At 40.6% G+C, this 25,808-nt stretch overlaps 1 protein-coding gene across 1 annotated transcript in view; it reads right to left on the bottom strand.

Moving 5' to 3' along the window:
• Window positions 1–9,758: 9,758 nt before the first annotated feature.
• Window positions 9,759–25,808, bottom strand: part of NSRP1 (nuclear speckle splicing regulatory protein 1) — a 183,503-nt gene continuing 167,453 nt past the window's right edge. Inside the window, exon 7 of the mRNA XM_053706141.1 lies at window positions 9,759–10,793. Coding sequence (XP_053562116.1) covers window positions 9,866–10,793 — 928 coding nt within the window. The 3' untranslated portion in view covers window positions 9,759–9,865. The remainder of the gene's footprint in view (window positions 10,794–25,808) is intronic.

The raw sequence follows: 25,808 nt of genomic DNA, 5'->3' as shown, positions 1-25,808 counted from the left end.
CACGTGGATTGTAATTGCAGCAGTGAATCAAGGCAGAAGATTCGTTTTGGGTAGGATGAAATGCAGTGGAGAGACGGTAAGCCACTCTAAATAGGTGTGTTTTAAAAGAGTGTCTGAAGCTATACAAGTTTAGAGACAGTCTGATTGAGCGGGGTAGAGAGTTCCAGAGGACAGGAGCAAGTGGAAAGACTTAGATCAGAGGTTGATCGAAGGGGATGGCTTATGGAATATTTGGAGATGAAAGAGGAAATATAGTTGGGAGTGAGGTTGTTGAGTGCTTTATAGGTTGGGGTTAATACTTTGAATAGTATTCTAGAGTGTATTGGGAGCCAGTGTAGAGACGGGCAGAGCGGAGTAGCTTATGTAGTTTGGCGACTTAGGTGGATAAGTCTAAACAAAGCATTCATGAGATTGTAGGGGGAGAGAGGCGGTGTTTCGGAAGGCCATTTAGAAGTAGATTGCAGTAGTGAATGTGTGACAAAACGAGGGAATGAAGTAGTGAGGGAATGAAGTAGTAGTTTATGGTTCCTTGAGTAAGGAAAGGTCGAATTCTGGAGATGATGCATAGGTGTACATGGCAGGAATTGGTGAGAGTTTGAATATGTGTAGTGAATGTGAGTTCAGAGTCAAGTGTGACCCCAAGACAGTGGACCTGGGGTGAGGTGTTGAAAATAGAGTCTCCAACTGTAAGAAAAATGTCAGGTGTAGGATGTCTTCGAGAGGGAGGAATAAGAAGCAGCTCAGTTTTAGATAGATTGAGTGGGAGGTAGTGTGAAGACATCAAATAGGACATTGCAGAGAGACAGTTGGTAATCAGGTTGAGTAAAGAGGGAGAGATATCAGGAGAGGAAAGATAGATTTGGGAATCATCAGCATATAAGTGGTACTGGAACGCTAAGGAGTATTAGTTTTCCAAAAGACATATAGATAGAAAAAAGCAAGGGACACAAGAGAGAGCCTTGCGATACTCCTACTGAGAAAGGCAAAGAATCAGAGAATATGCTGTTAAAGCAAACTGTAAATAAGAGGTTTGGGAGATAGGAAGCAAACCAGGAGAGGGTTGTGTCATAAGAGGAGAGGATGGTCAACTGTGTTAAAAACAGCAAAAAGATCCAGAAGAATTAGTAAGCAGTAAGTGTCTCTTTGCTTTAGCTGATAGCAGATTACTTGTTAGTTTAGTAGCAGCAGTTTCTGTTGCCTCCTTAATACAAATTACTCCTTAATATCCTCTCTCCTACAACCTTTACCCCATTTGTAAATGTTTGGCATAGTGAACTCCCATTCACATTATTGACTAGGGAGTAGTATGAAATTTTCCTAAATATTAAAAAGGCCTCCCAATCAACAAATGTTTACTTCAATAGTACTTAACCCCCCAAAGAATACCCCTTTACATATTTAGTGGACATATCCTTAAATCTAATCCTTTTGGGAAGAATTAAAAGAATTCATAATCACGATACTACAGATTGACTTTCAATTATACCTAAAAAAATGATTTGATTATTTGATGTTTTCCCCTAAATTAAAAGCTAATGTTCGATCAGCCAAGTTAGCAATCAACAGTGTAAAACAGTTAATACCTAGCTTGTGGAAAAAAGACACTACCCCCCAGCCCTTGCATCTAAAAAATACAATTCTAACATAATCTCTCTTTGGAAAAATATCATTATCCAATTTTAAATAATTTAGATTTTTATTATAGCATGTCTTTTATATGGGATCTAGACAGGACCTAAATCAAGCGTAGAAGTAGTGAGATTCTATCAGTCAGTAGGGGTTTTATTAGTAGTTAAAGGGCCATAAAACAGTATGAACTAACATAAGTTTCTAAATATATAATGCAGCCAAAGCTTACCTGCAAAACAGTTTCTTTTTTAACCCTCATTAACCCCTTTAATTCAGGCATAGTTTTGTTTGCAGCAAGCTCCCCCACTGGGAATTTCCACATATGGAAGGTGCTATAAAGGCCATAGCGATGAAGAATGAACTCATGCACAGTAGGGGGCAGAGTCACATGACACCTGTCTAAAGCAGTGCACAGTATAATGCTGAAGCTTTTATAAAGCATGTGACATTATCCCCATGGAAACAAACAAGAGCAGTATCCAATGTCCCTCCTCAAACCCCCTTACTTGCATAAGTAATTATCCTCACGTGCACACTTTGTTACACGATATCTCAGGGTTTAGAGTAAGTCACAGATAAGGAAGGTGGAGCAGGCTACACTTGGTAACACAAAAGTGTAAATAATTTTGCAGATTTCTTGAACTTTTATTAAAATACTTTAAAAAGATTTTTTTTTTTTTTTTTTACACTTTTTCCCCCCACACTGTTTTACCTCAGTTAACACTTTTAAAATATGCACATAACTCAAAAATGTTTTATGGCACTTTAAACCTTTGTGCCCCCTTAATATTGGATATGTCTGTCTCTCATAGGCACAGCACTTCAACAGTTGTAAGTTCCCTCCCTTAAAAGCAATCTTTCCCTGCTAACTTCTACAATGGTTTTCATGACAAACTTCCTGTACTTCCATAGTAGACAAATAGGTGTTTCTCCCTTGGCATTTCTTCTTATGTCTTCTTTTGGTATGAAATTTAATTATATGTGTAGACTTAATAGAAGAGTTTTTGTGTGTGTTATTGTTCCTTTTATTCTGAAATATCAATATACTTACTGTTATCACACTTACACATAAATTTATTAATGCTATTCAATAGTTATTAAAGCTCCAAGATGAGAAATATAGGCAATTTTAGCGCTACATAATCATTCATGTCTAGAAAAAACAGAATTTATGCTTACCTGATAAATTACTTTCTCTTACGGTGTATCCAGTCCACGGTTTCATCCTTACTTGTGGGATATTCTCAATCCCTACAGGAAGTGGCAAAGAGAGCACACAGCAAAGCTGTCCATATAGCTCCCCTCAGGCTCCGCCCCCCAAGTCATTCGACCGACGGTTAGGAGAAAAAGGAGAACCATAGGGTGCAGTGGTGACTGTAGTTATTTTAAGAATTAAATTTGAACCTGACCGAATTGTCAGGGCGGGCCGTGGACTGGATACACCATAAGAGAAAGTAATTTATCAGGTAAGCATAAATTCTGTTTTCTCTTACTTGGTGTATCCAGTCCACGGTTTCATCCTTACTTGTGGGATACCAATACCAAAGCTTTAGGACACGGATGAAGGGAGGGAACAAGTCAGGTAACCTAAACGGAAGGCACCACTGCTTGCAAAACCTTTCTCCCAAAAATAGCCTCAGAAGAAGCAAAAGTATCGAATTTGTAAAATTTGGCGAATGTATGCAGTGAAGACCAAGTCGCTGCCTTACAAATCTGTTCAACAGAAGCCTCATTCTTGAAAGACCATGTGGAAGCCACAGCTCTGGTGGAATGAGCTGTAATTCGTTCAGGAGGCTGCTGTCCAGCAGTCTCATAAGCCAATCGGATGATGCTTTTCAGCCAGAAGGAAAGAGAGGTAGAAGTCGCTTTCTGACCTCTCCTCTTACCAGAATAGACAACAAACAAGGATGATGTTTGTCTGAAATCTTTAGTTGCTTTTAAATAGAATTTCAAAGCACGAACCACGTCAAGATTGTGTAAAAGTCGTTCCTTCTTAGAAACTGGATTAGGACACAGAGAAGGAACAATGATTTCCTGGTTAATATTCTTATTAGAAACCACTTTTGGAAGGAAACCAGGTTTGGTACGCAAAACAACCTTATCTGCATAGAACACCAGATAGGGTGAATTACACTGCAAAGCAGACAATTCAGAAACTCTTCGAGCAGAAGAAATGGCTACTAAAAACAAAACTTTCCAAGATAATAACTTAATATCTATGGAATGCAAAGGTTCAAACGGAACCCCTTGAAGAACTGAAAGAACTAAATTTAGACTCCATGGAGGAGCCACAGGCTTGTAAACAGGCTTGATTCTAACTAGGGCCTGTGCAAACACCTGAACGTCTGGTACAGCTGCCAGACGCTTATGTAACAGGATAGACAGAGCAGATATCTGTCCCTTTAAGAAACTAGCTGACAGACCTTTCTCCAATCCTTCTTGGAGAAAATACAATATCCTTGGAATCCTAACCTTACTCCACGAGTAACCCTTGGATTCACACCAACAAAGATATTTTCGCCATATCTTATGGTAAATTTTCCTGGTGACAGGCTTTCTGGCCTGTATCAGAGTATCTATAACTGATTCAGAGAAACCACGCTTAGCTAGGATTAAGCGTTCAATCTCCAAGCAGTCAGTTGCAGAGAAAATAGATTTGGATGCTTGAAAGGACCTTGAATTAGAAGATCCGGCCTCGATGGCAGTTTCCATGGTGGGACCGATGACATGTCCACTAGGTCTGCATACCAAGTCCTGCGTGGCCACGCAGGCGCTATCAAAATTACCGAAGCCTTCTCCTGTTTGATTCTGGCTACTAGCCGAGGGAGAAGAGGAAACGGTGGAAAGACATAAGCTAGACTGAATGACCAAGGCGCTATTAATGCATTTATCAATGCCGCCTTGGGATCCCTGGATCTGGTCCGTAAAGGGGAAGTTTGGTGTTCTGACGGGACGCCATCAGATCCAATTCTGGAATGCCCCATAGCTGGGTCAGCTGAGCAAAAACCTCTGGGTGGAGTTCCCACTCCCCCAGATGGGAGGCGAAAATCCGCCTCCCAGTTGTCTACCCCTGGGATGTGAATTGCAGATAGATGGCAGGAGTGATCCTCCGCCCATTTGATGATCTTGGATACTTCCTTCATCGCTAGGGAACTCTTTGTTCCTCCCTGATGATCGATGTACGCTACAGTCGTGATGTTGTCCGACTGAAATCTGATGAATTTGACCTCCGCTAGTTGAGGCCACGCATGGAGCGTATTGAATATCGCTCTCAGTTCCAAAAAGAGATTCTTCCCGAGACCATAGACCCTGAGCTTTCAGGGAGTCCCAGACAGCACCCCAGCCTAACAGACTGGCATCGGTCGTGACAATGATCCACTCCGGTCTGCGGAAACTCATTCCCTGAGACAGGTGATCCTGAGGTAACCACCAGAGAAGAGAGTCTCTGGTTTTCTGTTCCATTTGTATTTGAGGAGACAAATCTGCATAATCCCCATTCCACTGTTTGAGCATGCACAGTTGCAGTGGTCTGAGATGAATTCGGGCAAAGGGGACTACGTCCATTGCCGCAACCATTAAACCGATTACCTCCATGCACTGAGCCACAGAAGTCAGAGGAATCGAATGAAGAACTCGGCAAGTATTCAACAGTTTTGACTTCCTGATCTCTGTCAGAAAGATTTTCATTTCTACCGAGTCTATTAGTGTTCCCAGGAAGGTAACCCTTGTGAGCGGGGACAGAGAACTCTTTCCTTCGTTCACCTTCCACCCGTGAGACCTTAGAAAGGCCAGGACAATGTCCGTATGAGCCTTGGCTCTGTGAAAAGACGACGCCTGTATTAAGATGTCGTCTAGGTAAGGTGCTACTGCAATGCCCCGCGGTCTTAGTACCGCCAGAAGGGACCCTAACACCTTTGTGAAAATTCTGGGAGCGGTGGCCAACCCGAAAGGAAGGGCCACGAGCTGGTAATGTTTGTCCAGAAAGGCGAACCTTATTAACTGATGGTGATCTTTGTGGATAGGAATATGTAGGTACGCATCCTTTAGATCCACGGTAGTCATATATTGACCTTCCTGGATCATCGGCAAGATTGTCTGAATGGTTTCCATCTTGAAAGACGGAACTCTGAGGAATTTGTTTAGAATTTTTAGATCCAGGATTGGCCTGAAAGTTCCTTCCTTTTTGGGAACTACAAACAGGTTTGAGTAAAAGCCCAGTCCTTGTTCTGCAATTGGAACTGGGTGTATCACTCCCATTTTTAGTAGATCTTCTACACAGCGTAAGAACGCCTGTTTCTTTGTTTGGTCTGAAGACAAACGAGAAATGTGGAACCTTCCCCTTGGGGGAGAATCCTTGAATTCTAGAAGGTACCCCTGAGCAACTATTTCTAATGCCCAGGGATCTGGAACATCTCTTGCCCAAGCCTGAGCAAAGAGAGAAAGTCTGCCCCCTACTAGATCCGATCCCGGATCGGGGGCTACCCCTTCATGCTGTCTTGGTAGCAGGAGCAGGCTTCTTGGCCTGTTTACCCTTATTCCAGTCCTGCAAGGGTTTCCAGGTTGCTTTGGGCTGTGAAGCGTTATCTTGCTTTGCGGCAGCAGAGGTTGCAGCAGGTCCGCTCCTGAAGTTGCGAAAGGAGCGAAAATTAGCCATGTTTTTGGCCTTAAACGGCCTATCTTGTGGAAGGGCATGGCCCTTTCCCCCAGTGATATCCGAAATAATTTCTTTCAGCTCTGGGCCGAATAGGGTTTTCCCCTTGAAAGGAATATTTAACAGTTTCGTTTTGGACGACACATCCGCCGACCACGATTTGAGCCAAAGCACTCTTCGCGCCATGATGGAGAAACCTGAGTTTTTCGCCGCTAACTTAGCTAATTGGAAAGCGGCATCAGTGATAAAAGAATTAGCCAGCTTTAAAGCATGAATTCTATCCATGACCTCGTCGTATGAGGTCTCCGTCTGGAGCGACTCCTCCAGAGCCTCAAACCAAAATGCCGCTGCAGTAGTTACCGGAATAATGCAGGCAATTGGTTGAAGCAGAAAACCTTGCTGAACAAATTTTTTTTTTATCCATAGGATCTTTGAAAGCACAACTGTCCTCTATTGGTATAGTTGTACGCTTAGCAAGTGTTGAAACAGCTCCCTCTACCTTAGGGACCGTCTGCCACGCGTCCCGTCTGGGGTCGTTTATGGGGAACATTTTCTTAAAGATAGGGGGGGAACAAAGGGTACACTTGGTCTCTCCCACTCCTTAGTCACAATATCCGCCACCCTCTTTGGGATCGGAAATGCCTCAGTGTAGACAGGGACCTCTAAAAACCTGTCCATTTTACACAATTTTTCTGGGACCACCATGGGGTCACAATAGTCCAGCGTAGCTAAAACCTCCTTAAGCAGGACGCGGAGGTGTTCCAGCTTGAATTTAAACGCTAAGGAATCTGACTCTGCCCGCTGAGAAACTTTTCCTGTGTCAGACATTTCTCCTTCAGACAGACCGTCCCTCACTGCTAACTCTGAGTGTTGTGAGGGTACTACAGATAACTCATTCAAAGCTTCTGATTGCTCATCCTCTGTATTTAAAACTGAGCTATCGCGCTTTTTTGGAAAAACTGGCAGTTTGGATAAAAATGCTGCAAGAGAATTATCCATTACTGCTGCTAATTGTTGTAAGGTAATATGGGCCAATGCGCTAGAGGTACTAGGCATCGCTTGCGCGGGCGTAACTGGTGTCGACACATGGGGAGAGGAAGAAGGACTATCCTCATTACCTTCCGTTAAAGAATCATCTTGGGCTACATTTTTAAGTGTCACTGCATGGTCTTTAAAATGCTTAGATGTTTTAGCACACTTTAAACACAAATGCAATGGGGCTACCGCCATGGCTTTTAGACATAAAGAACAAGGTCTATCTGAAGACTCAGACATGTTTGACAGACTTAGACAGCACTACAATACAGTAAAATTAACTTTTTGAAAAAACGTTACTGTGCCTTTAAATAATAAAAAGCACACACTTTTTTACCAAAATCACCAAAAAACATCCGATCTTTATGAAAGTTTCACCACATGATCCCAATGCTTTGAAATGATTGCACACAAATTTTCAAGTTAATTAACCCCTTATTGCCCAAACCGGAGCCAATTGAAGTAAACTACCGGTTTAACACACTACAGCACGGTGCCACAGTCTTTGCTGTGGCCCTACCTTCCTTTTGGGTTATTTGTAGAAGAATATAAGCCTCCCTGAAGTCCTCCTGCACTCTCAGAACTCTACACGTGAAGCTGCATGAAGCTGCCTAGCAAAACAACTGCGCAACTGAGGCGCGAAAATGAGGCCCCCTCCCTCTTCTTTCCGGAGTTATGGGGCCTTCCTGAGTCAGATTAGGTGTCTTACAATATGCCAGGCGTAATAAAAACCCCAAAAGTGTTCCCAACGTCTAAAACACTTGAACAAATATAAGATTACCCTAATAAAGTAATCGATTTAGCCCATCACAGTGTCTACCAGTATTTAAGCCCTTAACTGAAGCCATCCTTCTATACTGCGTCTCAGAAAATGGCTTACCTTCCCACATGGGGATTTCTATCAGTCTTCTAGCATTACCGGGTCTTGTTAGAAAAAATGACTGAGCATACCTTAAGCAGTTAAGCCTGCAAACTGTTCCCCCCAACTGAAGTTCTCCGGTACTCAACAGTCCTGTGTGGGAACAGCAGTGGATTTTAGTTACAACATGCTAAAATCTTTTTCCTCTCAGCAGAAATCTTCATCACTTTCTGCCTCAGAGTAAATAGTACAAACCGGCACTATTTTAAAATAACAAACTCTTGATTGAAGAAATAAAAACTACAAATCTAACACCACATACTCTTTACCCTCCTGTGGAGATGCTACTTGTTAGAGCGGCAAAGACAATGACTGGGGGGGCGGAGCCTGAGGGGAGCTATTTGGACAGCTTTGCTGTGTGCTCTCTTTGCCACTTCCTGTAGGGATTGAGAATATCCCACAAGTAAGGATGAAACTGTGGACTGGATACACCAAGTAAGAGAAATAGTGCACTAAAGGACTTTAGCATAGAGGACTTTTTATACCTCCACGGACACGGACTGAAGACGTCAATAGCAGACTTTCTTAAATTTGTTTTTCGTGATAAAGCATTTATGGTGCTTGGAGTATGTTGCTTGAAATTTTTTTTTATATTTCTTTTTGTTGTTCTTAATGTACAAAAGCGTCAATAAAAATATTAAAAAATATTTATTCAAAAGGAATAACCAATGCGTTTTTTTAGCTCCTAACTGTTTCATCAGGCAGCATAAAACAGTATAGTTAAAAATATTTGAGCTATTACTGCTTGGAGTTAATTTTCTTTATCGATCATTAGTTCCCAGGAGTTCCTAAGTCACGATACAGTTAGCAAAGCAACTGTAGGTGCACAGCCTGCTCCATTCAGCAAATTTGAGTGCTGCCACCTTTGTAAGTAGAAATATTTTGAAGATTATCACGTTACAGTATTGGGTTGTATGTCATGTGGTGATTCTGTGATTTGTATCTTCTAAGACGGCATCTATTGGCTTTATTTATTGGTCTCCTATAGCAGGCACTAATTCAGTCTTTACCTATGTTTACAGCACTTATAACTCAAAGATGAATTAAAAATAATCAAGCCTACCGTGTTCTTGGGATAGAGGTCAATAGGATAAAGATAAGGAAAGGCACTTCTGTTATTATTGAAATTAAATTTATTCATTTTTAAATATCTGCTTATTAATACAGAATGTAAAAATAAGATTCCATGCATTTTGGGTATGATTTCACTACACTGTTCAGTGCATGAAAGTTTTCTTTGTAGCGAATGTGCCAATTAAATAATGGTGATAAGTGATATCTGTGTTGTAGGATTTTATGAGTAGTAACAAGTCTCTAATGATGCATTAGACCTATTGAAAATTTGCTTATTTTAATACAAACACATTTTCATAGATTTTGTACATCAAATATTTAAAAAAGAAAAACAAAAAACATTAGGTGAGAAAATATATTAAGTAGATTTGAAGTTTAACCACAATTCCACTGATACGCATAAAACATATTTCTATAGAGAGTACTTAACAAAAAAGAATAGTCCCACAATTATCAACATCTGTGATTTAATTTCAGCAAACAATTCCACCATTTTTAACAGTATGACCAAAATATAAGTATCTCCACATTATGCCACTTATTTATAAGATGACAACCTAGTCCTCCTCCTTCTCCACATAAGACTTAGTGCCAGCTCGTGCCATCTGCCTAGCAAGGTATCTGTCTCTTGCTGACCCTACAGTCTCTTCATCGCTACGCTTGGCAAACTTATTAGTGCTCAAAGTTGATGTCTCTTTTTGTGTTTCTTCAATTTTTTTATCATCCACAACTTCAGTCTTGATTTCCACCAATTTTTTCTGCTGTTCTTTAGAACCTGTGTCTGACAGCGGTGGGCTTGCTGGCCTTTTCTCTGTGTTAGGTTTATCTAATCTATCTCCTCTATCTTTCTCCCTGTGCTTCTCCTTATCTGTTCGATCTCTTCGCCTGTCATCCTCCATTTCTTTGTGTTTCTTGCTTCGCTCCCGTTCTTTTTCACTGTAATGTTCTTTCTTCTCATTTCTTTGCCTGTCTTTCTCTAAATATTCCCTCTCTTTCTCCCTCTTCTGATCTTTATTTTCTCTGTCATATTCTCTTCTTTCTTTATCCCTTGACCTAGTATCTTGCTCTTCTCTCCTATGTCTATCCTTGTTGCTGTGTTCTCCATATCTTTGCTTTTCATCATGCTCTGTTCTTCGCTCTCTGTTATCATATTCACGTTCTTTTTTATATTTGGACTTTTCCATCGGGGCCATGTCACTTGCTGGCTTTTGTCTAATCTTTTCTTCCAAGTGCCTACTTCCTTCCTCGCTAGATGAGCTTGAGTGTCTGGATTTCCTGTAGGCCTTTGAACTCTCCTCTTTTTTAACTCCATGTGATGAATTCCTTCTCTGCTCAGATGTGTCATCTTTTTTATCTTCCTCCTCACTAGAATCACTTCCCAAGTCACTATCTGCATCTATATTTTCCTCTTTTATGCTAATTGGTTCCTGCATTTTTTCAATACTGCTGATTTTTTGGTTTGGCTCATCTGAACTCTTTTTTGCCCTAGAAGAGGTAAAAAGCAACACAGGTGTAAAAATGTTATATTTCTGAGCATTATAACAAAAAAAAGCTCCTGATTATATACAAGTAGGAAAATAATAATAATATATATATATATATATATATATATATACACATACATACACACACACACACACACATATATATATATATATATATATATATATATATACACATTTTTATACACACACATTAATTACAATATGTGTAATACGTATATTATATAAGCACTTTATGGAAGTCTGAACATTTTATAAATCACTACTTTAAAATCTTAAAGGGACATTAAAATACTAAATGCATTTTATCTGCATAGTATTGAGGTTATTCCTCTCTTCCCTCTAGTTATGGGTGCAGCAATGTTGAAATCTAGCTTTCACTGAATTGTGCAGCACCTCCCAGTGTAAGCTAGGTGACAAAATGGCGTCACCCACAATTAGAGGGAGGTACAAGAAATGTATTTAGTGTTTAATGTCCCTTTAAAGGTGTCAATTTTAATATGAAGATAAAATACAAAATCTCTATGAATCATAAATTAAACCACCAAGTGAAGAAAATTTGAAGCTAGCATGCACTAAGAAGACAATGCTCAGAGTACAATGTAGCAGAAGAGTTCAAAGCAAAACCAAAGTTTATGAACAATAGTGGAAACAAACTCATATCAAAATCAAAAGACTAAAAGTGAATGTGGCATAACTGTTGTACTGACATCAGCTTTGTCTCTCCTTTTTAAACTGCTTACCTTACCTATGAATATTTAACTAATATTTTTCTGTTGGTGAGAATTATCAGAATTTTGCTGTAGATAGACTTCCGACTAATATTAACAGTAAAAATGGCTCCCAGATTGTAGGAGCCTAGCATATATTGATCAGGTAGCTGCAGCCAATATAACATTGCAATATTATAACCTCTACCGCAGAACATGTGATTATCACATTGCATAGTGCTAATGTTTAAGTGTTTTTAAATGTGTGTCTGTTATGACTGTTTGGTTGCTTAATAAATAACATAATTTATGCTTACCAGATAAATTCCTTTCCTTCCTGGCAGGGAGAGTCCACGACTTCCTTACTGTTGGGAAATACAACACCTGGCCACCAGGAGGAGGCAAAGACACCCCAACCAAAGGCTTAAATATCCCTCCAAAGGCTTAAATATCGCTCCAAAGGCTTAAATATCCCTCCCACTTCCCCTATCCCCCAGTCATTCTGCAGAGGGAACAAGGAAAAGTAGGAGAAACATCAGGGTATAAAAGGTGGCAGAAGAAATAATATAAAAAGGGAGCCGGCCATCAAAAAAACAAATTACGGGCGGGGTCGTGGACTCAACAAAGACCACATTTAGATTGTGAAACAAACGTACAAAGGATTAGGACACAAGGAAGGAACAACCATTTCTTGATTAATGTTACGATTCAACACCACCTTAGGGAGGAACCCTAGTTTAGTACGTAAAACTGCCTTATCAGCATGAAAAACCAGATAAGGGGGATCACATTACAAAGCAGAAATCTCAGAAACTCTGCGTGCAGAGGAAATAGCCAACAAAAAAAGAACCTTCCAAGTAGATAACAATTTGATGTCAACAGTATGCATAGGCTCAAACGGAGTCTGTCTGCTGCAAAACACTAAGAACAAGATTGAGGCTCAAAGCGGGGCACCAGATCTAAACACAGGTTTGATCCTAGCCAGAGCATTAACAAAGGACTGCACATCCGGAAGGTCAGCCAACCTTTTGTGCAGTAACACCGACAGGGCCGATATCTGTCCCTACAGGGAACTAGCAGCTAGACCCTTCTCCAGTCCATCCTGGAGGAAAGATACAATTCTGTCAACCTTAAGCCAGGAAAAGCCCTGCTCTTCACACCAGTACAAGTAAGTCCTCCACACCTTATGGTAGATACGACGAGTAACTGGCTAACGAGCTTAAACCAGAGTGTCGATAACACTCTCAGAGAACCTTCTTTTGGCTAAGACTAAGCATTCAATCTCCACGCAGTCAGTTTCAGAGAATCTAGATTTTGATGAACGAAGGGACCCTGTATCAGCAGATCTCTGCGACAAGGTAACCTCCACTGAGGAGATGAGGACATCCCCACCAGATCCGCAAACCACGTCCTTCGCGGCAACGAAGGAGCAATCAGAATTACAGATGCTCGCTCCTGCTTGATGCGAGCCACCACACGAGGGAGAAGCGGTAATGGAGAAAAAAAGATATATGAGACTGAACCTCCATGGTACCGATAGGGCATCTATCAATTCCGCCTGAGGATTCCTGTACCAGGGTAGCTTGGTATTGAGGCGGGATGCCATGAGATCTATATCCAGCATCCCCCACTCGCTGCATATCACTGCAAACACCTCTGGGTGAAGGAGACCATTCCCCTGGGTGAAAGGATTGCCTGCTGAGGAAGTCCGCTTTCATGTTGTCCACACGCGGAATGTGGATCGCTGACAGCATACATTTGTGAGTTTTCCGCCCACTCTAGTATCTGAGATACTTCTCTCATCGCCAAGGAACTTCTCGTTGCCCCTTGATGGTTGATATAGGCAACTGAGGTTATATTGTCTGATTGGAATCTGATAAACTGGGATGAACCCAGAAGGGGCCAAGCCTTCAAGGCATTGAAGATTGCCTGGCGTTCCAAAATATTGATCGGAAGGGAGGAGTTCTCCAGAGTCCACAGACCTTGTGCCTTCTTGGCACCCAAAACGGCTCCACAGCCAGAAAGGCTTGCGTCCGCAGTCACAATCTACCTGGATGGTCTCAAAAAGCACGTGCCTTGGGACAGATTATCTGGACAGAGCCACCAGGGTCTGAGATGGAATCTAGCAAAAGGAATGATGTCCATGCAGGACACCATGAGTCCGATTACCTCCATACACTGAGCCACTGAGGGTCTCGAGGAGGCCTGGAGGGCAAGGCATGCAGAAGTTAGCTTGCAACGTCTATGATCTGTGAGGAATATTCTAAATGGATATGGAGTCTATTATAGTTCCCAGGAAATTCACCCTTGTACTTGGAGTAAGAGAAATCTTTTCCAAGTTTATCTTCCATCCATGTGATTGAAGAAGACCGAGAAGGGACTCCTGTACTGCAATACCTCGCGTTCTGGCAACGGCTAGAAAAGCCCCCAGCACCTTTGTATATATCATTGGAGCAGTAGCTAGGCCAAACGAAAGAGCTATGAACTGGAAATGCTGATGCAGAAAAACAAACCTCAGGAACAGAAAATGTTTCCTGTGAATCGGGACGTGAAGGTATGCATCCTTCAGGTCTATTGTGGTCATATGTGCAATAGAAAGTTGAGAGTTTAAAAATGTGAGTGGTTAGGTCTGAAATAGGAGCCAAAAAGGGAAGCTGTGTCGGCGCCTCTCCCAACACAAACCTGAGCCTGCAGACCAGGCTGCTCGCTCTCAGGTGTAAATAACAACAAGGAAAATTTCCCTAATACACGGTTCCCAGACCAAATGAAATGTCCATTGAATTTGGCACAACACAAGCACTTTACTCAAGGTTACATGTAACAATTCCTACCTTTATTTGTGGTGTTACAGACACTCTGCATACATATGCGTGGTGACTACCAGGAGACACAGGTGTAAATGGAGTGTGACGTCACCTGACGCGTTTCACGCCCTTCTGGCGCTTTGTCAAAGATGTGGTGTGTGGTATTAGCATACTTTTAAATGGTTACCATTATTCAAAACCGAAAAAACTCCTCCCTTATAGTGATGTCACAGTATTAGGCTATACTTCAATATAAACTAGATCAGTTCTGTGTAATACAAAAAGTGCTGGATATAGTGATGAAAGTGCATTTTAAGTGTATTGATTATTCAATAGCTGAATATTATAGATTAAAAGCTAGAAATTACGGCTCTAAAGACATATCATTCGTAACAAGATTAGACTGAGCAATATTTGTGTTCATTTGTTTTCAATAGGTTACATTGTTGTTGTTTAGAGATGAATTATCATATCAATGCTGTTATTTTATCAACAGTTATGTTAGTGTTGTTAAAATTATGATATTGTTTCTCTATATCTATGCATGATCAAGCTTTCTCTATTACCAAAAATTGAAACCTTTTAAATTTCTTATCTGTCTAAAGTCTTACCAATAGTGTGTCTAGCCCTCTTACTTTATTTAAAGTTGTTACACTGTGGACACTCAGTTTTTAAATTCCTTAGAGTATTGAGTGACCGGGTTAGCCTAAAGTATCTTAAAGCCGTATTATAATATCAGCACTAAAATTTTAAAATGATTTTTAAAAGAACAGACTTGAACTTTGCACCTGACTTATAATTTATTAGTTTAGATTTTCCTTTCATTTAACTTTATAATATTAATTTATAATTTTTAAAGAATAAGTATTTATTCTGTTAATATTATTAAATTACTAGATGTTTATCCTTATTTATGGTCTTTTCTATACTTAGTATGTTGTACTATAATTTAAATGGTGTTACATTATTAACTTATTTAATAATAGTTATTCATATATAGTATTAGTACTGTTTGTATAGAGAGTAGATTAACTTTGGTAGTGTCAAGGTATTATTACATATGTGAGTTGTCTGTGACCTTTATTTTAGTTTCCTTGGTACAGGTCTAGATCCCATCTGGAATTTATTCCCTTGGGTTCTTTAGTTCCTAATTTAAATATCCACTTCGCCTCCCTATCCAACAGTTTTCTAAATCTGTCTCCTCCTCTCTTATTAGCTGGTATAAAATCAATAGCTTGAAATTTGACTGCTTTTTTGCTGTCTTCAATAGATACTCCATGATTAATGTAATGTTTGGCTACGGGTGTCTTAGGTGGATCCTTTTCTAATGATGTCAAATGTTCACGTATTCTGTCTTTTAGAAAACGACTAGGTATATTATTGTTTACAGATTTGACAAGTTATTAAATAAACAATATATTTGGAACAACAATCTAACCTATATTTGATATTATAGGTTGTGTTATTTGATGAAGATGTGAACGTGTTTTCTACATGACAATATTGGCATTTATTTTTCACACTTAAAGAAACCTTTTTTTGAAAGCCATGTTTCTTTTGATTTTAGGGTGGAGCTGTTGTATACATATTGGATAACTTTGCTACCTATTGTTGGAGCTTTTCTCGATACAAATTTAATGCCTTTTGTTAGACATTTATTTAATTTCTCGTCTAGTTTAAGGATTTTTAAGTTATTGTTTACAATGTTTTTAATCTGATTAACTTGTTTACTATATTGTGTAACACAAACTATACTGTCACTTTTCCAATTTGTTGATTTTTTGAGATCATATGTATCAGTTTTATGAATTAGATCTTGTCTTTTGATTTTTGCTATTTCTGCTCTGGCTAACATGAGTTTCTTTCTATCATAACTTCTATTTATTAGCCTTTCGACTACATTTTGTGAATGAATTATATAGTCACTATCATTGGTACATATCCTCCTGATTCTCTTTAGCTGTCCCTTTGGTATACCTTTGGTAGTATGTATTGGATGACATGAATCAGCCCTTAAAATGGTATTTCCAGAGATTTCTTTTCTAAACAATTCAGTGACTATTTTGCCATCACATACCTTTAACGTAATGTCTAGATAGTTGACTTTGTCTTTATCCACTTCAAAAGTAAATTTAAGGTTAAAGTCATTGTTATTTAAGTATTTGACAAAATCTTGACATTGTTCATTCGTGCCACGCCAGATAAACAGAAGGTCATCTATAAATCTGGCGTAGAACTCAATGAAGCTCCCAAATTCATTTGTTTGCCCAAAAATATATGTGGCTTCAAACCACCCTAAAAATAAATTGGCATACGAGGGGGCAAAATAACAGCATTGATATGATAATTCATCTCTAAACAACAACAATGTAACCTATTGAAAACAAATGAACACAAATATTGCTCAGTTTAATCTTGTTACGAATGATATGTCTTTAAAGCCGTAATTTCTAGCTTTTAATCTATAATATTCAGCTATTGAATAATCAATACACTTAAAATGCACTTTCATCACTATATCCAGCACTTTTTGTATTACACAGAACTGATCTAGTTGATATTGAAGTATAGCCTAATACTGTGACATCACAATAAGGGAGGAGTTTTTTCGGTTTTGAATAATGGTAACCATTTAAAAGTATGCTAATACCACACACGTCCACATCTTTGACAAAGCGCCAGAAGGGCGTGAAACGCGTCAGGTGACTTCACACTCCATTTACACCTGTGTCTCCTGGTAGTCACCACGCATATGTATGCAGAGTGTTTGTCTGTAACACCACAAATAAAGGTATGAATTGTTACATGTAACCTTGAGTAAAGTGCTTTTGTTGTGCCAAATTCAGTGGACATTTCATTTGGTCTGGGAACCGTGTATTAGGGAAATTTTCCTTGTTGCTATTGTGGTCATAAACTGTCCTTCCTGAACCAGAGGCAGGATTGACCGTATTGTTTCCATCTTGAAAGAGGGAACCCTCAGAAACTTGTTTAAGAACTTTAGGTCCAGAATTGGACGGAAAGTTCCCTCCTCCTTTGGAACCACAAAAAAGTTTAAATAATACCCCAAACCTTTTTCTGCTGTAGGTACCGGGACAATTACTCCTAGAGAGGAGAGATCTCGTACGCAACCTAAGAAGGCAACCCTCTTTTCTGGTCTTGTTGAAAGACTGGAGAGTAGGAATCTGCCCCTGGGTGGATGAGACTTGAATCCTATCCTGTATCCTTGAGATACAACCTCCAGGACCCAAGGATCCTGTACATCCTGAAACCAAGCATCTGAAATAAGAGACAGTCTGCCCCCTACTCGATCCGATCCCGGATCGGGGGCCGAACCTTCATGCCGATTTGTTCTCAGCGGGCTTCTTAGTCTGTTTGGACTTATTCCAGGAGTGAGCAGGCTTTCAAGTACCCTTGGGCTGCTCGGACTTGGAAGAGGACTGCTGTCGTTGCGACTTGTCAGCACGAAAGTAACGAAAATTAGACAGTTAACGTCCCTAAGGCCTATTCTTCTTATCTTGTGGTAGGAAGGCACCTTTCCCCACGGTAACGGTAGAGATAATGTAATCCAGCCCAGGACCGAATAAAATCTTCCCCTGAAGGGAAGAGAAACGAGTCTGGAATTAGACGTCATATCCGCAGACCAAGACTTCAACCAGAGAGCCCAGCAGGCTAGAAGCGCAAAGCCAGCAGCCTTTGCATTTATGCGAATAATCGGCATATTCACGTCACAGATGAAGGAATTAGCAATTCTCCGTGCCTTTATTCTCTCCTGAATATCCTCGAGGGAAGTCTCCACCTCAATGAGCTCTGACAGAGTGTTGCACCAGTAGGTAGCTGCTCCAGCAACCGCGGCTACAGCTTCCGCCGGTTAAAATAAAAACCCTGTATGTTGAAACATCTTCCTCAGAAAAGTTTCCATTTTTTTAACCATAGTTTCTCTAATGAAGAACTATCCTTCAGAGGGATAGTAGTATGTTTAGTCAGCGTGGAGATAGCGCCATCCACCTTCGGGGTGGAGCCCCACAAATCTAATTGACAGTCAGGGACCGGGAATCATTTTTAAAAAGTAGATGAGGGGGAAAAAGAAGTGTTTACTCTTTACCATTTGTTACGAATAATGTTCACCATCTTAACTGGCACAGGAAAAGTCAGAGGGACTTTCCTATCTTCGTAAAACCCTGTCAAATTTAGGGATCTTAGGCTCCTCAGGGAGTGTTGCCTCTGGAACCTCTAGAGTAGACAGAATCTTCTTTAATAAAAAAAAACGCAGATGCTCAATTTTAAATCTAAAGGAGGGTTCCTCCGCTGAAGGAGGTTTAGTAACTGAAGTCTCCGACTCAGAACGTTCACCCTCTGAAGCTACAGAGGTTAACGCATCCTTGGAATAGCTGGGATACAGTAGCTAAATCCGACAAATATTTAGATGACTCTAGATCAGGAGAACTAAGTTTAACCTTTCTCTTGCGTTTGTTAGGGCGAGTTAAGGCACACAGGGCCGGAGTACAATGTAGAATGATCAATACCCACAGGGGTATTAAATCAGACAGATTTCTGTGGCGCTATAAAAAGCTAAACTATATGGCAATATAAATACTAGTAAATCTAAATAGATAGATTAGGTATGCTCAAGAAATTTTGTTTAATAGTTTCTGTATTGCATACACTGTCGAACATGTTTTAAACGAGCTAGTGGACAATTATATAATAAGATATGTGGTATTGGAGATTATAATTATAATCTTCCTAAAATAACTACTCCCAAGAATTAGTATAACCTGCCACCACTGATGATTACAAAAGTTAATCTCTGTAGATGGATATGACTATATAATTATATGTTTATATATATTTATTCTTGTATATATTAAGTATCAGACTGTAAGCAGATCATAACTGGTGCCCTTTATGAGGAGTTTTTAACTTGTATATATTAAGTATCAGAATGTAAGCACATCATAACTGGTGCCCTTTATGAGGAGTTTTTAACTTGTATATATTAAGTATCAGACTGTAAGCACATCATAACTGGTGCCCTTTATGAGGAGTTTTTCATTTGTAATTTTTAACTTTTAATAATCATGTTTTACCATTAACGAATTGATCTAACATTTATATATAAATTAATTTAATATTGGAGGTAAATGAGATTCTTCTGTTAAATATATAAACAATGAATTAAAAATTGATGACCAAAAGTAATTACTCTCAGCATCATAAACAATCAATAATAACCCCTATAAAAAGGCACCAAGGTAAAAGTCCGTTTAAAAAAAAAAAAAGGCACCAAGGTATGTGTGTAAGGTGAGCTTGACAAAGGCGTAATAGCCAAAACGCGTTGCTCTATTGTTTGATCCGCTTGAGGATCCGTACCTGCTGTTTTCTACACGCTGTCATTATCTGAAACGCCAACGGCGGTATTAGCCACGACCGTAGGTGTCTTTGTCCGTAATTATACAGCTGTCTGTACCAAGTGAACAAAGGTCCCGCTGCAAGGAGCTGAGAGGAAAATACTTGGACCACGCTTTTGAGAATCGTCTGACACCACCCGGTGTAAGTAAGACGTTAAACACCTTTATTTTAAACTTTTTTCTTGCTTGTGACAAGTATCTCTTGTTTGCCCCTTCTTCCGCATAGGAATCGTTTGCAAGTGCTGGAGCAACATTAGCATTTAAAAGACTTTTGGGCAATTGCATTTGTTGTCTAAAACGCTGTTTGATGAACTCAGTATCAAACAATCTCAAGTCTTACTACACTATATTTGTGTAGAGTGTCTAATATAGACCATTTGTTTTTTAACCTGTTATCGAGCCAACATTGTGTGTTAGATATAGAAATTTGTGTGTGTTTTTTTATGAAGTCCTAAACAGTTTTTATTTTTTATTTCCATATGAATTGTTTTGTATAATTAATTGTGTCCTGCCTATGCAATACCAGGTTATTGCACCAATACCAGATATTGCACACAGCTATTCTAATATTTAACTTGATGAATTTGACTTACTTAGAAGTCTTTTAATATTTTTATTAAACAATATATTATTTTATGAATTGATATATTTTAAGGGTTATAATTTTGCCCCCTTCCCCGTTAGAGTGTATATATATATATATATATATATATATATATATATATTCACTTTTCTACCTGATCTATGCTATCTTGAGCATACCTAATCTATCTTTTTAGATTTAATAGTATTTATATTGCCATATAGTTTATAGTTTAGCTTTTTATAGCGCCACAGAAGTCTGTCTGATTTAATACCCCTGTGGGTATTGATCATTCTACATTGTACTCCGTATTTCTGTTTTAAGGTGTTTTGGAGAAAATCACGTGTCTGTTGGCTTTTTCACTATAACTTGGTTAGCACAGATCTTACTTTGCATAGTGGATCTAGAAGGCACTGAGGGCCGCAAGACACCGACGATTGTAAGTTTTGTGGTAACGTCCGCTGGAAAAAAGCCCCCTCCAGATGGAAGATTAGTTGAGCCGCGGGGAACTGCATGTGGAGCGGGTAATGTAGAGAGGGTAGTAATTTCTCGGGACCCAGATTCCTGAGAAGTAGACGGCTCAGAAGGGCTAATAGCGCTATGAGTATTACCAGGCTTGTCTCCCTTCTTAGACTTCAGAACAGTGTTTAGGCAAATGGAAAGAAAATTGAGCCGGCAGGCAAACCACAGCCTCCTCATAATATAAACAGGAATTATTAATCAGTACAGAAGGAGCGGAACCTTCTAATTTAGTATCAGAGTCCTCCATAGCTTTGCATATACCCACAGAAGGACAATCAAAAAGAAACACTTTTAATTTAAAAAAACGGCACCTTAATACTCCCAATGGCTGGGGCACTCACCACCTCCTAGACCCAGACAGCTAACAGTGAAAACGCTCTCCTCAGGAGTGATGTCTGCAGCAGGATTTTAGGAAATTAAAGAGACCGCACCCAGGCACGTGGTACGTAAGACAGGACTTCCCCTGCTATGAAAAAGGGTGCCAAGCTATTATGAGATGCGCAACACGTCAAAAACAAAAGTGAAACCTGTTTGTTCTAAGCCAAAAACACACCAGCCTATGAGCCTAAAAAAACTCTCACATTAAGCAGATATAAACCCTCAAACTGTTCAAATAATCTCCCTGAAGGAGATATTAACCCTTGATCCTATTGAGGTATAAAGGAGCCACACTGTGACCCTGTATAGCGTTTTAAAATGTATATATAAAAAACTATCTACCCTCCATGATCCATGCTGTGAAACAGGCACAGCTTCTCAACTGTGACAGTCTTGCAGCAGCTCTTCTGACATGGACTTGAGTGTGTAACAGCAAGCAGTGAAACTCGTCAACACTGATTGATCAGGAGCGGTTAGCGACAGTCTGAATGGGTTCATAGAAAAACTAACTTAATTAACTTTCATTAATACTCTCACTGAGAGGTTGACATGATTAGTTAAAACTCCAGTCCTTTCTCGAAGGGAACATACCCATACAGGACTATCTAAATCTTCTTCCACCTCTAATAGTGATGAAAGGCAAAGAATGACTGGGGGATAGGGGAAGTGGGAGGGATATTTAAGCCTTTAGCTGGGGTGTCTTTGCCTCCTCCTGGTGGCCAGGTGTTGTATTCCCAACAGTAAGGAATTAAAGTTGTGGACTCTCCCTGCCTTATGTAAGGAAATTATATATGTATGGGGTTATGTTAGTTTCTTTTGATTTAGATTTCAGGTTATTTTTGCCAAGACAGTTTTTGTGAATTCAAAACGGGGCTCAGCACTACTTTCGTTCTTTGTATGTCTCTGTACAATTATTTATTAGGAATCCATCTTGAATAAGAAACTTCTCAAAAACGTATTCAAGGTTTTCAGATCCAAACTAAAACTGAAGATGTCATCTTTAAAACATTGACAAGGTTGGAGAAATAAATATCAAATAAAAATCCCTTTCTTCTAATGACATAGAAGCCGGGAGAATCCCCTGCATGTTCTCTAAAACTTGAATTCCTCATCCTGGTCTCCAGGAGACAAATCGGAGTTCACAACTTCCTGCAAGTTGCAATGAAAGTAGGATCCTAATCTGATTGGATTTGTTCCATACTGGAATGGCTTCCAGAAACGCTTTGCTATCTGACTTCAGAAAAAACAAAAATTATGCTTAGCTGATAAATTTCTCTCTCTTGTGGTGTATCCAGGCCACGGGTTCATCCATTACTTGTGGGATATTCCCCTTCCCAACAGGAAGCTGCAAGTGGACACCCACAGCAGAGCTGTCTATATAGCTCCTCCCCTAACTGCCACCCCCAGTCATTCGACCGAAGACAAGCAAGAAAAAGGAGAAACTATAGCGTGCAGTGGTGACTGTTGTTTAAAAATAAAAAACACCTGCCTTAAAGTGACAGGGCGGGCCGTGGACTGGATACACCACAAGAGAAAGAAATTTATCAGGTAAGCATGAATTTTGTTTTCTCTTGTAAGGTGTATCTAGTCCACGGGTTCATCCATTACTTGTGGGATACCAATACCAAAGCTTTAGGACACGGATGAAGGGAGGGACAAGGCAGGCACTTAAACGGAAGGCACCACTGCCTGCAAGACCTTTCTCCCAAAAATAGCCTCCGAGGAAGCAAAAGTATCAAATTTGTAGAATTTAGAAAAAGTATGAAGCGAAGACCAAGTCGCCGCCTTACAAATCTGTTCAACAGAGGCCTCATGTTTAAAAGCCCATGTGGAAGCTACCGCTCTAGTAGAATGAGCTGTAATTCTTTGAGGAGGCTGCTGGCCAGCAGTCTCATAAGCTAAACGGATTATGCTTCTCAGCCAAAAAGAAAGAGAAGTTGCTGAAGCCTTTTGGCCTCTCCTCTTTCTAGAGTAGACGACAAACAATGCAGATGTTTGACGAAAATCCTTAGTAGCTTGCAAATAAAACTTTAAAGCACGAACCACGTCAAGATTGTGTAACAGACGTTCCTTCTTTGAAGAAGGATTAGGACACAGTGACGGAACAACAATTTCCTGATTGATATTCCTATTAGATACTACCTTAGGAAGAAACCCAGGTTTGGTACGCAAAACTACCTTATCTGCATGGAAGATCAGATAAGGGGAATCACACTGCAAGGCAGATAACTCTGAAACTCTTCGAGCCGAAGAGATAGCTACTAAAAACAGAACTTTCCAAGATAAAAGCTTGATATCTATGGAATGCAAGGGTTCAAACGGAACCCCTTGAAGAACTAAATTTAAACTCCATGGCGGATCAACAGGTTTAAACACAGGCCTGATTCTAACCAAAGCCTGACAAAACGCCTGAACGTCTGGAACATCAGCCAGGCGCTTGTGCAAAAGAATAGACAGAGCAGAAATCTGTCCCTTTAAGTAACTAGCCGATAATCCCTTTTCCAATCCTTCTTGGAGAAAAGATAGTATCCTAGGAATCCTGACCTTACTCCACGAGTAACCCTTGGATTCACACCAATGAAGATATTTACACCATATCTTATGATTTCCTGGTGACAGGCTTTCGAGCCTGAATCAAGGTATCAATGACCGACTCGGAGAAACCACGTTTTGATAAAATCAAGCGTTCAATCTCCAAGCAGTCAGACGCAGAGAAATTAGATTAGGATGTTTGAATGGACCTTGGAGTAGAAGGTCCTGCCTCAGCGGCAGAGTCCATGGTGGAGAGGATGACATGTCCACCAGATCCGCTAACCAAGTCTTGCGTGGCCACGCAGGCGCTATCAAAATCACCGAAGCTCTCTCCTGCTTGATCTTGGCAATCAGACGAGGGAGGAGAGGAAACGGTGGAAACACATAAGCCAGGTTGAAGGACCAGGGCACTGCTAGAGCATCTATCAGCGCTGCCTGGGGATCCCTTGACCTGGACCCGTAACAAGGAAGCTTGGCGTTCTGACGAGACGCCATCAGATCCAGTTCTGGTTTGCCCCAAAGTTGAATACGCTGGGCAAATACCTCCGGATGGAGCTCCCACTCCCCCGGATGAAAAGTCTGCCGACTTAGAAAATCCGCCTCCCAGTTCTCTACTCCTGGGATATGGATAGCTGAGAGATGGCAAGAGTGAACCTCTGCCCATAGAATTATCTTGGAAACCTCCATCATTGCCAGGGGACTCCTTGTTCCCCCCTGATGGTTGATATAGGCTACAGTCGTGATATTGTCCGACTGAAATCTGATGAACTTGGCCGCAGCTAGTTGAGGCCAAGCCTGAAGAGCATTGAATATCGCTCTTAGTTCCAGAATGTTTATCGGAAGGAGGGCTTCCTCCTGAGTCCACGAACCCTGAGCCTTCAGGGAGTTCCAGACTGCGCCCCAGCCCAGAAGGCTGGCATCTGTCGTCACTATAGTCCACTCTGGCCTACGGAAACTCATTCCCTGGTCTCTTGATCCAGATTTAACAGATGAGACAAATCTGTGTAGTCCCCATTCCACTGGTTGAGCATGCAAAGTTGCAGTGGTCTGAGATGTAGGCGGGCAAACTGAACTATGTCCATTGCCGCTACCATTAGGCCGATCATTTCCATACACTGAGCCACTGATGGCCGAGAAGTGGAATGAAGAGCACGGCAAGAAGTTAGAAGTTTTGACATCCTGACTTCTGTCAGAAAATTTTTCATTTCTACTGAATCTATCAGAGTTCCTAGGAAGGAAACTCTTGTGAGAGGAGAGAGAGAACTCTTTTCTATGTTCACTTTCCACCAGTGAGACCTCAGAAAGGCCAGAACAATGTCCGTATGGGACTTGGCGATTTGAAAAGTCGACGCCTTAATCAGAATGTCGTCTAGGTAAGGGGCTACCGCTATGCCCCGCGGCCTTAGAGCCGCCAGAAGGGACCCTAGAACCTTCGTAAAGATTTTTGGTGCCGTGGCTAACCCGAAGGGAAGAGCCACAAACTGGTAATGCCTGTCTAGGAAGGCGAAACTGAGGAACTGATGATGATCTCTGTGAATCGGAATGTGGAGATAAGCATCCTTTAAGTACACGGTAGTCATATATTGACCCTCCTGGATCATAGGGAGGATGGTTCGGATTGTCTCCATCTTGAAGGATGGGACCCTGAGAAATTTGTTTAGGATCTTGAGATCCAAGATAGGTCTGAAAGTTCCCTCTTTTTTGGGAACTATAAACAGGTTTGAATAAAAACCCAGCCCCTGGGTGGATCACTCCCATAACCAGTAGGTCTTGAACGCAACGTAAGAATGCCTCTCTTTTTATCTGGTTTACAGATAGTTGTGAGAGATGAAATCTCCCCTTTGGAGATGAACCTTTGAATTCCAGAAGATATCCCTGGGAAACAATCTCTAGCGCCCAGGGATCCTGGACGTCTCTTGCCCAAGCCTGGGCGAAGAGAGAAAGTCTGCCCCCTACTAGATCCGGTCCCGGATCGGGGGCTACTCCTTCATGCTGTCTTAGAGGCAGCCGCAGGTTTCTTGGCCTGCTTCCCCTTGTTCCAAGCCTGGTTAGGTCTCCAGA

This window comes from Bombina bombina, chromosome 3 (genome assembly GCF_027579735.1).
Source record: "Bombina bombina isolate aBomBom1 chromosome 3, aBomBom1.pri, whole genome shotgun sequence".
Classification (NCBI taxonomy): domain Eukaryota; kingdom Metazoa; phylum Chordata; class Amphibia; order Anura; family Bombinatoridae; genus Bombina; species Bombina bombina.
The sequence above is the reverse complement of the archived record's forward strand: the minus strand, read 5'-3'. Positions and strand labels throughout refer to the sequence as shown.